Source organism: Vicugna pacos, chromosome 7, assembly GCF_048564905.1.
Source record: "Vicugna pacos chromosome 7, VicPac4, whole genome shotgun sequence".
NCBI classification, from domain to species: Eukaryota; Metazoa; Chordata; class Mammalia; order Artiodactyla; family Camelidae; genus Vicugna; species Vicugna pacos.
The window spans coordinates 46862837-46877861 of record NC_132993.1 but is presented as its reverse complement, the minus strand read 5'-3'; the positions used below and the strand labels follow the sequence as shown (position 1 = coordinate 46877861).

Below are 15025 nucleotides of genomic sequence, written 5' to 3'. Positions count from 1 at the left end.
AGCTCTCCTTCAAGGGATGTCTCCCATTGGACCGTTTTTCACCACCTCTATCCTACCAGTGTTACCAGAGGCACAAAATCTCTTATCTAGACCCAGGAGCCAGAGAGGTCTTATTAATGTGTAAGTTACATCATGTCCCCCCTCTGCTCAAAATCCTCAACTGACTCCCCATCTCCCTCCGTATAAAGCCAATGCCTCTACAGGGCCTGACATCCCTGGCTCTCTTTACTCCGATCCAGTCACTCTTGCTTGCCCCTTAATGCTCTTGTCCTGCACTATCCTCTTAACCTAGAACACTGCCCTCACACAACCACACTGCTTCTTCCCTCATGTCCTTCACGTCTGTCAGCCTCTTGGAGAGGCCTTTACTGACTCATTGCTGTATCACTCATTTCCTACTTTATTTATCTTCATAAGTTTTCCACTGTTAACCAACAGAAATCTGCTTGTTTATGAAACCGTCTGTCCTTCCCTCTTAGACTACAGGCTCCACGGGAGTAGAGATTTCTGTCTTCTTTGTTCATGGTTATGTTCACAACACTTAGAACACAACCTCACTATTGAATGCTTCCGTAGAAAACATTCAATAAATATTTGTTGAATAAATTAACTAAGTGCTTTAAACTTCAGTGAATGCTCTGTTACGAACCATCACCCCTAACTACCGCTGTACAGATGTTAGCTTGTTCTCTGTGGTCAGTTCAACTGAAGGACCCTGCTTATACTCAAAAACTATTTCCCTCAGCTCTTCCATCATCCTCCCAGCTCCCTGCAGAAGTCCCTCCTTTCCATGAGTTTCTTGTCATTAAAATCCAACGTGAATGACTTTCTTATATCAAATACCAAAGAGTGGTATTCAAAATATCTTAAATAAAATAAGAGCAACCAATGACCACCCCCACCTTTCCCCTCATCTGTTTTCCCTAAGAAATAATTAGTGCAGACTTGGTGACAGTTCCCAGCCTGGCCAATTCTTTGACAATCACTTACACAATTCATACTGCAAACAGAAAAGAAGCAGGAAGTTCCCCACCCAAAAAGGTCTCCCAACACAAACTCTCAGCTCTGAGAGGGCAAAATAGTGTGTTGAATTCCAATAAAAGCCTTAGGAAGTGGCACATAAGAGCCATTATCCGGGCAGTGGAATCTATTTTATACCAATCAGGTCCAGTATAATTTCGAGATACTTGGATTTAACTGATATCCCTGCCAAGGGGTTCCCGGAATTCTCTTAGTGAAAATGCCTTCATGAGAATCAGTATAATGGATTTGGGATTATTCTAATGAAGTTTCTAAAAATGAAGCTTACCATAAATCTCCTACACAAAAGAGAAAATCCCCACTCCTTAATCTGGTTTTGACCAACACATTTGTACCTCAAGATTCAAAAGCACCAATACCATCATAAAGTTAGAAAACCCTACTTGCTTTTCAATAATGGAAGGGGTTTCCTGGGATTTCATGACGGAAAGCTGGAAGCATTTCTTACAGAAATATTATCTCAATAATATCACTTTACAGTATATGTTGATGAAACTTCAAAAATGCACAAGTTCTCTATCTGTCTCAATACTGAACAGCATATTCACTTAGCTGCCAAGTGCCACCCCTACACACACAAAATGGTTCCTACAGGAAAATGTTCAGTGTACCCAACAGCTGTAAAACAGACAAACATTTGCAGTCCGGTGGTTGGAGAGGAGCAGACTGCGCATAACTGGCACATGCTAATCCAGCCGAGGTGTCACACACGAACCTCTAGGCACACCGAGCCAGCGCTACACTGGGCACGTGCACGTGACAGAGGAAGTTAGCAATATGAGATGTGTCCTCGGTCAGTTTGCATAGAAGTTGCTATTACTGCCATCCCAGGGGCTGTCATTTATTTGTTTCTGAGTGCTTCTTACATGCACATTACACATCAACCTTTGCATTAAACAGAGATATTCTTGATCAGGACTTTATGAGGGTGGGGAACACACCTGTCTCCCAATCAGAATTCTGACGGGAAGAGGATGTTCCTGGGGAACTCGGGGCAGGCCTGTCCACCACCTCCCATCTCAAGCTAGGCTGACGCTCCCTGTCCTCCCCTGCCCTGTTTGGTTTGGAGGGATCTGAGAAAAACACAACTTTTTGGATGGACCTCAGACTACTCCTGCTAGAGCCTGGTGAAATTCTAGGGTATGGAATAAACCAGAACCAAGACAAACTATTCAGGAATCTTTCAAACATGATCCCCCAACAAATAGGAGATACACAGCACACACATATGGAAAAAAAACACATAATATTTAGTGGGCTGAACAAAATCCATCTTTAAGATACTTTGCCAACACAAGTGATTCAGAGGTTTTGGGAGAAGTTGAATCAAAGGTGAGGTTCTGATGGAAAAGGAGAGGCCCTGGAACTCAGCAGGATTACCAGCAAAAGGAAGTAGGAAATGGCAAGAGATAAAGGGCCATGGCCAGACCAATCAGGGCCTGTCTGCTACTGCTGAAGAGTTTTGGTTTTATGCTGAGGGCCATGAACTCTGGCTGTAAAGCAAATGAGATGGATGGAGAAATAACTAGGAGAACATATAAAATCAAAGGTAGGTTTGGTTTCTTGCCATCATGATTGAGAAAACCATTTGCTTGCAGAAGAAGGACAGCCAGCAGAGAGTGAGGAACTGAGAAAGCAGGAAGGGGAAGTCTCCAAGGAGGGGAGGACCCACAGCCCAGAAAGAAAAATAAGTCCTGAGCAGAAGGAGACACTCTTCCTCCACCAAGCTGAGAAGAAACGATGTCAAGTCAGTGGACAACACCAGAATTCACATTCTCCTTGGATAACCCAGAGTTCATTCTATACTTGTGGAATGTCAGGCAAGGAAAAGTATCAGAGACATTCTCTCTCAGAAATATTTCCTGGGCCAGATTTAAAAATATTTTTCCTAAGAAATTATGGCCAGCAAGTCACAGGCACCACAAAAGAGAATGTTCCTCAAGGGGCACAGACTCAATGTCTATCATAACCAACACCTACTGACCCCAAGAGGATAAAAAGGTGTCGTATCTGACACTCAAGTACTGTTCCACATACATCTTCCCATGACATTTATCACCTGGACTGGTCTGTTTTGCTTATCAAAGAAAACTCCTGTGACAAAGAATGAGAACTGAATTTTTCTTGGGATCACTGATACAAATACAAAAACCTGTTCAACCCTCTCAAGAGAGGATAATTTTTCACAGCATTAGGCTATTAGCTATGCTTATAGAGGAAATTTACCAAACAGTAGTAAATTGTGAATGTGACAGGTTTTATTAAGGGTCCAGGGTATATAGTTACATATTCACCCAAAATTGAATAAAATTAGTTATTACTGATCTCTTTTTCACATTTTATATTGAGGGTTTGAGGATAATGTTTAATATTTAATTAAACAGCTACATTTCAAATGTTTGTACAACTAAGCCTAAAAGTTCAATTTTTGTTGAAATTCTTGTACTATTCCTAAATTGATGTAATCTGATAAAGATAAACCATCTGTTCCCACACCTGGAATAAGCCTTGTCCGTAAACAATGGAAATTTTGGAGGACTGAGTGCTTCCTTGGGAAAGAGAATGATGACTAATAACAAAGACTAAGACCAGCTGATTTCACAGCACTTTTTAGACAAATAATTTAAAGTGATAAATGGAAATTTTCTTCACCTATGATACTAATGCAAAACTTACGCCAAGTTCCATCCTGAAAAATTCTTTGAGAAAAACTAAAGGAATGTTTGTTTACTCATCCAGTATTTCCTCCTCTCCAAAAATCGTAAAATGAGAATCTAATTAGGAAAAGTCAGGGAAGCAAAGGGTAGGTTGGGGACATAGGAATGGCAGACTTGAAGTTGCTCTCCCCAGGTAGAAGATGTTAATCTAGCACCATTTCACAGATATCCAAAGATGCCAATGGATTTCTTCTACTGCTTATGCACGTCAGGTAAAAGACAAGTTAGGTGAGATACGGAGAATAAAGGGAGCAGGGGTGACAGGGTAGTGGGAGTGGTAGTGTTATTGTACATAGAGTGCTATGGGGAAACAGGGACCTAAATTTTGGGAGCCATCACTGTGGAGTTGATATTAAACACATGACTGGGTGAGGGAACATCGGAGTGAGAGTAGTAAACAAAATCTGAAGACTGAGCTCCAGGACACTCCCCTGTTTAGAGGTCAATGTGTGTAAATTTATGTTTTATTATAATGCAGGTATGGTGAGGCCAACAGACCAGGAGATATTGCCACTGAAGAGATAGTTCAAGTTGGGGAGAATTAACATCTTAATAATATTGAGTCTTTCAATCCATAAACATGGGTAGACCCTCAACTTTTTTAAATCTGATTTTTAAAATGAAATGTTTGACATACAACTATTGCACACACTTTATTAGATACCTAAGTATTTCTCAGTTTTTTTTGTGCCAGTGCATAGAAATATAATTTTGTATGTTGCCCTTGTAGACCGTGATCTTGCTAAATCCACTGATTAGTTCTAGTATGTTTTTCATAGATTCCTTGGGATTTTTTATAAATATAACTATGTCATCTGCAAAGAGAGGTGGCTTTATTTTCTCCTTCTAGTTTGTCTACCTTTTCTTTCTTTTTTTTTCTTCCACCTTATTGCACTGGCTAGTATTGAAGAGAAGTGATAAGAGGCAATGTATTTGCCTTGGTCCAAACCTTTGCGGAAAAGTGTTTGGTCTTTGACTGTTAAGCATAATGCAAGCTATATATTTTATGTAAGGTTTTATCAGATTAAAGAAATTCCCTTATATTTCTAGTTTTCTAAGAATTTTTATCATGAATGGATGTTGAATTTTTTCAAATGCTTTTTCTGCAACTATGGAGTTTATCAGGTTTTTCTTTTTTAGACTGAATCTGATGAATTACATTGATTGGTTGAACCATCCTTGTATTTCTGGGATAAAAACCATTTCATGATGTACTATCATTTTTATATATTGCCAGGTCCCATTTAGTAACATTTGTTAAGAAAGACCTTTGTGTTTACATTCATTTTCTCTTTCTGAACTTTGTTATAATAACACTGGACTCATAAAAGCCTTAGATTACTTACATACAGTCATGTCTCTTACAAGGCCAAATACAGTACTTTATACAACCTGTTAGTAAATGCCTATTAAGTAAGTCACTCAGCAGAGTATTTGTGACAAGTGGTTATCTTTTCCGAGACCCTCTATTTCCTGCACCTTTTCCTTACCTAAAAATTAAGAAGGGTAAATTCAATTATCTAGGAAATTCCCTCCAGATATAAATGGTTTTGAAGCCAAATTTATGGAATTTAAGAAGTGCCAGCCAAATGGTGACAGGTTCATGCTCAATAAAATCTTCAAGTCCTGATAAAATTAATCTGGCTTCTTTAAGTAGGTTTGGAGGCTTTGATTTAATTAACTGTCACATTTCCTATCCTTTTACAAAGCCCTTTCTCTAGACTACTTTTATAGAACAGTAGATTCCAACCTTGGTGTGCATTAGCCTCACCTTTAGAACTTTACAAAAACTACTGATACCTGTATCTTACCTCTCCATCTCAATCCTAATTCAGTAGATTTCAGATTACACCTCTTTATTTTTTCAAGTATCATGGTTGGAAACCACTGCCGTAGAGATCATTTCCAAGTTTGCTTTTTGCCTTTAATTCACATTGCTGCCACCAAGTAGAGAGGCCTGTCTCTTTGGCAAATTATGTCACCTTTCTTGCTTGAGCTTCCTCATCTATAAAATCATAACAACAACAGTAACCCAAACTACTGTTTGTATGCACCAAATGAGTCACATATAAAATGCTCAGAATAGTGTTTTCCATGTGGTAAGTACACCTAAGTATTAACTATTACTGCTATTTTTTTATTATTGTCACTGCCAGGGCATCTTAGGCCAAGTGACCAAGCCATTTGTTCCTCATCTTTTATTAACTGGGGACCCCTTAACATAGAAACAGGTCACAGATCCATAGCCTCTGTATCTGCTTATTGAGCAAATGTGACAAAAATGTTACTGTCAATTCCAGTAAACTATTTTACTCATTTCTGCAGCATCTATATATATACAGTCAAGTCATTCTCTTTATTCAATATAAAGATGATGCCTGGCTTCCCTATAAATTTACAGACGCCTGCAATCAATCTGAGCCTCGCTCCCTCTGGCCCAAGGTCTGAGTTCTGCTGGTTGTGACCCACTACTCCAACCACAATCGAGCTGCCTTGTACTGCCTCAAGATGTCACCAGTCTTCCTCACTTCATGCCCTACACATGGTCCCATCTACCTCAAGAGCCCTTCTGCTTCTCTGTCTCGGGCATGGAGTCATGATTAAGAAATTCATCTTCATCCTCTGAACTGAGCTTTCCCTAGAGTGGGTTAGTGAGGAACTGAAGGTGAGCCACACCATCCAGTTGAGTACATTGCTTGTTAACAGTAACAGCAATGAACTGGGATGGTTGTTTTAAATATGCTAGAGTCAATGAAGTCAGGTTGGGATGCAGTGAGAGGGAGCCGTTTCAGCAGAGGTCGGGGGACTGAACAGGATGTCTGTGGAAGCCACAGCCAGACCTCAGGAGCATCAGCAATGCCAGCAGGTATCCAGGAGGGCACACCCACCAGGCAGGACCACCAGACACTGATCAAGCCGAGAGAGACACAGCCAGCTTACATCAGCCCCAGGCTCTGCAGTAACAGCGCCCCCCAGTTTCACTTCAGGGGTCACCAGGGAACTGGCTGCCCACCCACTGGGCAAGATCAGTGGGGATGGGAAGGGGACCACCCTGATGGCAGAGCCTGGTCTGCCAGGGTCAGGGCCTACACCACTCACCATATACCCAGGGGCTGTCCTGCTGAGCAGCAAGGAGAGGGCGCAGGGAGACTGACATTTTTAACCAAAATATGCTATACAGCTAACTAAAGAAATTCTTAACATTACTTTGAATAATTCTACTGAATTAAGCTAAAATTTGGGGGCTTCTCTTTTCCTTCCTTCTGGCTCTCTGGCAGGATGGAGGCCAACAAACAATAGAACACTTAGAGAAAAACAAAGACACTACATTTTTCTTTACAGGTCTGAGTATAGCGTGAGTGAAATTTTAGCAATCCTCTACAACTCTTTTAACTGTAGCATAATGTTAAGTGCCCTGTAATTGGTAGAAGATGGTTTTATGTACCAGGTTCACAGACTCCAACTAGTCAGAGCACTCCCAGTCCCACCCCTGGCAAGCCGGGATCTGCTGTAACACAGGCAGCGGAATTTTAAAACAGCCAGGCCTCCTCACAGCCTAAATTCTCAAACGAGTGTGTTAGAAACATGTCTTACTATCCCTAAGGGAACTGTTAGGTTGCCTTTCCCTAGCATCCCAATAAAATTCCCAACCACCCCAATAAAAAAAGAGTTAGGAAAAAAGTACATTCTGGATGACTTGATTCGGCTTTCAGTTAGAATAAGATACCATGACTGTTACTTTTTCCCCTGGGGATAGTACCCTTGACAACGGATTCACTCACTTCTCTCAAATGATCTACTCAGCTTGGATATAAAAGTTATTTTGTATAGAACAGGAATTTTGTTTCTTCAGAGTAGCCTAGAAACTTGCAATGGCTCCATTTCTCCTCTTGCTATAAACATTTTATTTTATACGGGAAAAAATCTGTTTCTTTTTTCTTTTTAAAAAATGTACTTTTAAAGAACAGGAATGTGTTTATACAGAGACATTAAGTAGTTTCCTCACATAATTTTAAAGAGATTTAGAGAGAAGACAGCAAATTAGAGAGACCTAATGTAGAGCTGCATTGACAGACCTTAATAGCCTTCAGATATCAAAAAGTTATTAAAAGAACCACAGGACTGGGTGTTCAGCTCGTGAATGGACCATGTAAGTTAATGACTCAAGATGACGTTAGAGGGCATTTCAGTAAAATGGGTAAAAATGAATGGATAACACAGTAGAATGGATAATGTAGGACCAAGAATGACATAAAAGAATGGATTTTTTTTGATGCAAACAGCAAAAGAAGTAAGTTACTAAAAGTTAAAGCTGACATAGACTGCAGATATCATGGAAGTTTTGTGTTCAAAGTAGGACTTGGGCTCCCCCTTGAGGGGTGGGTAGAACTTGACTAGACAAGCAAAAAGCAGAATGTCACGAGGACATGAGGGGATAAACAGATGTGGGATGGGGGCTAGAATGAATGGAGATCACCAGGTTAGAGCCAAAGTCACAATGGGACTGAATGCACTCAACTGTAGGAAGGGCTATGACCACACAGCTGGAAGAGGACAATGTCCTGGGCATCTTGTCTCTGATCATAGTTTATTCAAAGTCCGGATACCTAAACTTTGGCTTTCTAAAACTGGCCCAAAACATTTTACTACAGCTTAAACGTTGGTTGATAACTCTAAGTATAGAAAACATACATATGTTCTCTTGCTCCAGAAGAGACTTGCAGTGGTTCGGGAATTTTATCTTTTTATAGTCAGTACTTACACTATGGGAATAGACAGGCCTACAGCTTCCCAATGCCAGGTTTCCCAGAGAAACTACCACTCCCAAACGTACATGTTCACACCAAAGGAAAAAGGACATAATGATAAGGCATGCTACAGTGACCATCAACTCCAGAGGCATGACACTGTGCTCAGTGACCGGTGTGACAAAAGACTGCAAGTAATCTGGAATTAATATTAGGAACCAAAGTTTTAAAATATTTTCATTTTGAGAACCTAGCATTGACTCAGGGTTTCCCTATAACAAGGTCATCTCACTCCCTGGCATTTCAATCTGCTTCTTTCAGTGAGGGGAAAAGGAGTGGGGCTAAACCATGGGGACCGCTTGTGAGTTTATCTCAGATGCCCTTCTGCCCCCGTAGATCTGGGTATGCCCCCCCGGCACTGCGCACACTTCCACCTTGCATCCAGGATGGGAAATGGTTAAGAGCTGCCAGAGAATGACAGTCCCCAGAGTCAAAGTAAGTCACAGCCATCGCTAGCTTAAGAAGCATTCCACTCCTTAGAAAGCGTGTTACAATTTAGTGAAATGCTCCTTGACTTTTCCTGGGAAACTTCTGACCTATATTAAGAGTACATTACACTAAGAACATTTTCCATAGTTAGACAATCGAGTGATTCATTGTATCTGAATTTTGCTTTACCACTGCAAGGTCCTCTATAAACAGCAGTGGGTTCCAGCGGCACTGAATTCATAACCATTTCAGAGTCAGTCTAACATTTTTATAGCTTCTGATTGTAACGTCTCAGAAAGGGAAGCTAAAATGACCCTCATAATTTCTGGGCACACACTCCAGCAGGTGTTAAAAGCATAGGCGTTTAGAGCCAGACAGACAAGGATTCAAACCTTAACACTCCACACATCACTTGTGTGACCTTGGACAGGTTAGTAGGCTTCTGTGCCTCAGTTTCCTCACTTTAAAATAGTAATAACTGTCTTATAAAATTCATCTGAAGATGAAATAACAAACATAAGGTATTTAGAATAGCTCCTGCATAAAATGCATTCTCTATAATCAACCTATTAATGTCTCATTAATATTCTGACACTTACATCTTTTCTAAAAGCCTGATTTAACTGTTCAGTATTAATTGTCCTTTTTAAAACAAGAGTAACTCATCTTTGTTATGGTTGTAGGTGTTTCTCCCTGACCTATTTTCTTACCTATGAGATGAAGGTAACACCACTTGCCCTGCTAATCTCATAGAACTGAAAGAGTCATCAGTATGGCAACGGATTCTAAAAATTGAATATGTAAAAGTTATTAACTGAATTTTTTAATCTGCAGTTCATTACACTGAAATAAGCTTGCCATTAATGATGCAGATGAACACAGGCATGTCAGAATCACCATATCATGACTTGAGTCCTGTTCCCAAACTTCCTCTAACAGATTAATTTTAATTCATTTTAATCATACAGTGATTCAGCATCTTCATGTGATAATGATTCACATGTTTTAATTTGTCAAATGTTGCTTCTAGATTATTTTCAGAAATGTCTGTTGAGCTCTTTCTTAGGAAAATCACGACTTGGATAGAGGATAAGATGTCAGTTATTATTTTATTCCAACTTAAGCTAAATCATGTTTATTCCTAATTTAGATCACCTACTCATATAGCGATGACTAAATTAGAAGCAGCATGGTGTAGCTGGCGGGGCATGGACTTCGGGGATGTGAATACCAGTTCAGCCATGTATTCGCTGGATTGAATTTTTAGCCTTACCTTTCTGAACTTGCATCTGAGAAATGGGAACAGAACAATTACTTCTTATAGGAGATGACATTAAAGAGCAGAGCGCTGTCCCCAGCCAAGGGGAACGTTCTCTAGGTGAGAATAATTTGACAATAGAACAAAACAGCATCTACTTACAGTTCACAGATGCCAGCTCTACTGGGAATGAGAGGCACAAGCTGCAGTAACAGTTTGACACCATTCTGCCATTCCTCTTCTCTTTCAAATTCACAGTACAAGTAGCTACACTCATCAGATGAAAACTGGTAGAAAACATAGGTATCTTGAAAGCATAAGTGCTGGTCCACTGTTGGAAACAATAAAGGTGTGGATTAGTTTTTTAAGGTATATCATTTAGAGAGTCATAAACCAAATAATAAATTGAAAGGCCTCCTAATTATTAGGGAGAAGCCAGGGGTAGGACTATAATTAAGTTCATTCACATTCACAATCCCATTGAGTTAAAAAAGACTTACTGACCAACCTATTCTTTTTACTTGACGCTCTGGCCAGCACACTCACATGCATTTTATAACTTTTCTGCTTTAGGGACAGGTGAAATCAATAGCAATTCGAAGAGACTAAAAGAAAAAAATTTTTAGCATCCCAAAGCAATGCATTTAATTTTTTTCGTGGTACACAAATACAACATTATAGCAAGTTTTAGATTAGTGGTTCTCAACCAGGGACAACTGTTCCCCCAGGGGGTCATCTGGCAATGTCTGGTGACATGGTGGGTTGTCACAACCAGGGGGTGCTACTGGCATCGGGTGGGTAGAAGAAAGGGAGGCCGCTAAACATCCTGTCATGTCCAAGACAGCCCTACATAACTGAGAATTATCTAACACAAAATGTCAACACTCCCAAGATGGGGAAACCCTGTTTTAAAAAGAAATCAAGAACTGGAGACATTTCCAAAAAAACATTAACACGAAATGTTTTGCTGACCAGAAACCTGAACCTCCCAAGCAAGCTGCTAATTATATTCCTCAAAGGCAGTGAACTGACTTTCTGAACAAGAGCATCAGGTGCTAGGTGTTACTAAGGTTACACCCGCATTCCCACTCACACCGCTCTTTCACAGTGGGACGTGTGGTGCGCCTTTCTGAACCTTACTACGTTCTCTGACCCTCAATACTTATTACCTATAGACATAAAGGGCTCCCAGTGACCAACCAGCACCTGCATGACAGAGCTAAGTAAGGAATCCAAGTTGCTTGCTTTGCAATTCTCCCACTCCCCGGGCTCAACTAAGAAAAGACACATCCACCATCTATTTTAGTTTCCCGTTAACATCCATTTTCTGTTCTGTTTAAACAGCTAATTTTCACCGGTCGTATTTCTGACTGTTGATGATTACTTAGTTAATTAAAATGGCATACACATTCTACTCATAAAATCAGTTTCTGATGATTATTCTAAGTACAGCAAGACAAATCACACATTTAGAGCAACGAAGGATGTCACTGATTTTTAAAAAAAAATTGTGAGCAGAATTTTGAGTAGAGAAGGCAGGGGTAGGGGAAAGCCTCTTATAGGTAGTTTATGAATCAGCAAGTACCTAACTTTTTTTATAAAGAGTGTGAGAAATAACGAAAGATGACTTATCATTTTTATTTATAAGATAATGCAAATTTTTACCTGCAAAAACAGTTTCCATCTAGATTATAATATCAGGTAGAAAATCAAACACATTTTGGTCAATAGCCTAATAACAATGATTCTGTGCCTTCAAAACATGTAATACTAACCTGATGACATGATTCCCATGTCCAGTAGGAGCTGCCAAACCCCTATGGCCATAGATCTGCACTGGACAAAAGGACAGTGTTCCAGAAGCCAGTCTACCAATTCTGATCCAACACAGCTTCTCCTGGACAAAATCAAAGCCATTCACAGTAAGACACTGTTGCCACCCATTAGCCAAAAAAATGGTATTTAATACCATCCCTTTCATGTGCTTGCCTTTTTAAACGGACAACTCAAATGACATATAGTTCGTATTCATCTTTCAAATTTCAGCTAAAATATCACTTCCTTGCAGAAGTTTTAGAATCGTATCTTCTTATACTTTTTCTTCAAATCACGTAACGTTTATTAATTACACAACTTTGCAAATGAATATTATCTGCTTCCCTCCCTTGAGAATAATTCAGGAGAACAGGGACTAATGTATATATAGCTCGTGATTAAACCCCCAAAATTTGAACAGTCCAGGTACACAGTAAGTTCTCTAAATAACTGTATTTGAATAAATGAAGGAATAAATGTAGCAGTCCTTTAGAGATAATGCTTCTGCCTTGGCAAGACAAGAACCTCAAGCTGGTGGTGATAAACTCTGGTTCAACCATTTACACATTTTTATCTAGTCTCTTCGAGAACAAAATAGTTCCAAGGTTAAAAAAAATTGGGACCATGGTGAGTGGTATAGAGTAACAAAACTCTATATCAATTTTTTTTTTGTACAGGGTTTTGTTTGCGACTCTTCAACCTGAGATTGAACCCTAATATTTGTCTCAAAGAACAATAAATTTGACTGTTAATCTTTTTAACATAGTCTAAGCAATTCAGACAAGCAGCCTAGATCATAAACCCATAAACCTAGATTGTCTGATGGATTCTGTTAAACATATACAAAAAACAAACAAACTTTATGCATCCATCTTAAAACACACAAGTGTATTCAAAGAATGCCCCAATCTGGGCATTACCAGTAGTATTTTCACATCTACTTCTCCATCTTTATCAGCCTCAGATGAAACACCAAATGAAGAAAACTTTCTGAAATAAGATTTTTCATTTGCAGGTATTTCATTGAAACCCACTCTCTCCTACGAAAAAAAAGTCACCAAAATGTTTTTCTAAAAAGACATATCATGTAAATGGCTATCTTTTTTCCTATATTTGTTATTTAAGGACTCAAAGATGCCAACATTTACTTGTATCCCTAAAACAGAAAAATATTCCCTATCTTTTGTAATTGGCATAGTCATAAATATATCTAGAAATCACACAGCACCAACAGTATGAAGAAATGCCATGACATGCTACATTTTCTCAGGTGATGAAAAAATAAGGTAGTAAACATTGCTGCTGAGGTATCTGAACAAATATTCTAGCTCTTGATAAAGCATCACTTCTTTGGGTAAAAATGTGAAAGATACTCTGAGGCCACTCAGGCAATTTCAGATGTACTCAGTTGCATAACAGCATGAAGACATTAGAAAGATTAACAATCAAATAAACGCATGTTTTTTGAAACAAAACAGATTGCAGCTAAACAGGCAATTAGACCAAACCGTCAATATGAACTTCTAATTCTATAGGACAGCTTTCATGTTAAAGGCTTAAAGTGTTAATTCCTCAACACGTCTGTCAATTAGCCAGCATCTTTGGGCTTGTAAAGCACTTTTATCATCTTAATCCTTATTCTGAGAACAATACATTCAGCTCCTCAGCCTGCTCTGTGTCTGACACCACCTGGAATACGGCAGAATGCAGTAAAACATTTACTCAAACTAAACCGTCAAGTTGCAAACAGTGACTAGACAGATGCGTTGGCTTGTTGGTTCACAGGTGATGGAGAAGAAGTTTCTCAGACCAGGGCTTCTCAACTTTGTGTTTAGTAGGAGTCGCCTGGGGGATCTTGCTAACGTGACTATTATGACGCAGTATGGCTGGGTGCCACCTAGGAGCCCTCATTTCTAACTGGCTCCGAGGTTGATGCACCAAGTCCCAGTCCCCTAGCCCTACCTTCTCCCTGGGGAGTTCTCACCCTGTTTCGGGGGGCGGGGCTGAGTCAATAGGCTTCAACACAGGAGTACCATGACTGCTTTTGCGAGTCATCATTAGTTAATAATTGGGCTCCTGCTCTCAGAGCAAGCTACTGTTTCAGTTGCAAATTATCTCTTTCTACCCCACCTCCAATTTATCAAGTTATATTTCGAATCGCTTTCAACAGTCCATCCGCACCAGGCAAAACATCAGCAGGGTGAGGTAAGCCCTGCCACTAATGTCACCAAAGCAAACAAAATGAGGTGAGCTGCCACTGCAGTTAACTCACACTCCCTTGACTTGCTGACCTGGGCAGCAACAATCCTTTTAAAATACCTAAACCTACAGGGCCGAGGGGAAGGCGGCGGGGAAGACGACTGGAAGGGAGGAATGTGAACACCCACAGCAGCTCTTACTCCCCACGTATTTGCAGTCTTGTATCGAGTCCAGAAACTGTTCCAAGTACATGCAGATCTGACGACCGCTGCAATACCCGACAGGAACACTGTGATATGGAGGTGACTGGCTACAAGGCCAATGTGACTGCCATAAGAAAACATTAATTTTACTAATCTCTGGAGTTGAAGATTTGGTTTCTCTTGGCCTCCCTCTGTCTCCGGTTACATTTTTAGCAATTAATTCAGAGTAGTGCAGACAGAGCCCTCATCTCCAATGTAAATGGAATGGTGGTATTTAGAGACTTATTTGAAGGCTCAGAAACTAGGCTGACTTTTCCTATAGTGCAGAATGAAGGGACAACATTTCAGTTTTGAAAGTAATTGTCATGTAGTACATAGGGAACACTTTGCCTCAATTTACTATCAGACAAATGAAAACGACCCAGCCTAAGCAGTCATATTAGTACCTTGTCTTTAAACCCAGAGCACTAATCGGACCTTAGATTATAGAAGAAAGGAAGTTCTGGCCTGACCCATCGGGAATCTGCAATAGCACAACCCACGCTCTCTGCACGT

The 15025-nt window shown here is 40.0% G+C and overlaps 1 protein-coding gene across 4 annotated transcripts in view; it reads right to left on the bottom strand.

Annotated features, from left to right (window-relative positions):
• RAPGEF5 (Rap guanine nucleotide exchange factor 5) overlaps window positions 1–15025 on the bottom strand; it is a 269897-nt gene that overhangs the window by 148043 nt on the left and 106829 nt on the right. For all 4 annotated transcript variants that reach the window (XM_072964867.1, XM_072964864.1, XM_072964865.1 and 1 more), the window contains 2 exons: window positions 12029–12150; window positions 10416–10584 (listed from right to left, as the gene is read on the bottom strand). In XM_072964867.1, coding sequence (XP_072820968.1) covers window positions 10416–10584; window positions 12029–12150 — 291 coding nt within the window. The remainder of the gene's footprint in view (window positions 1–10415; window positions 10585–12028; window positions 12151–15025) is intronic.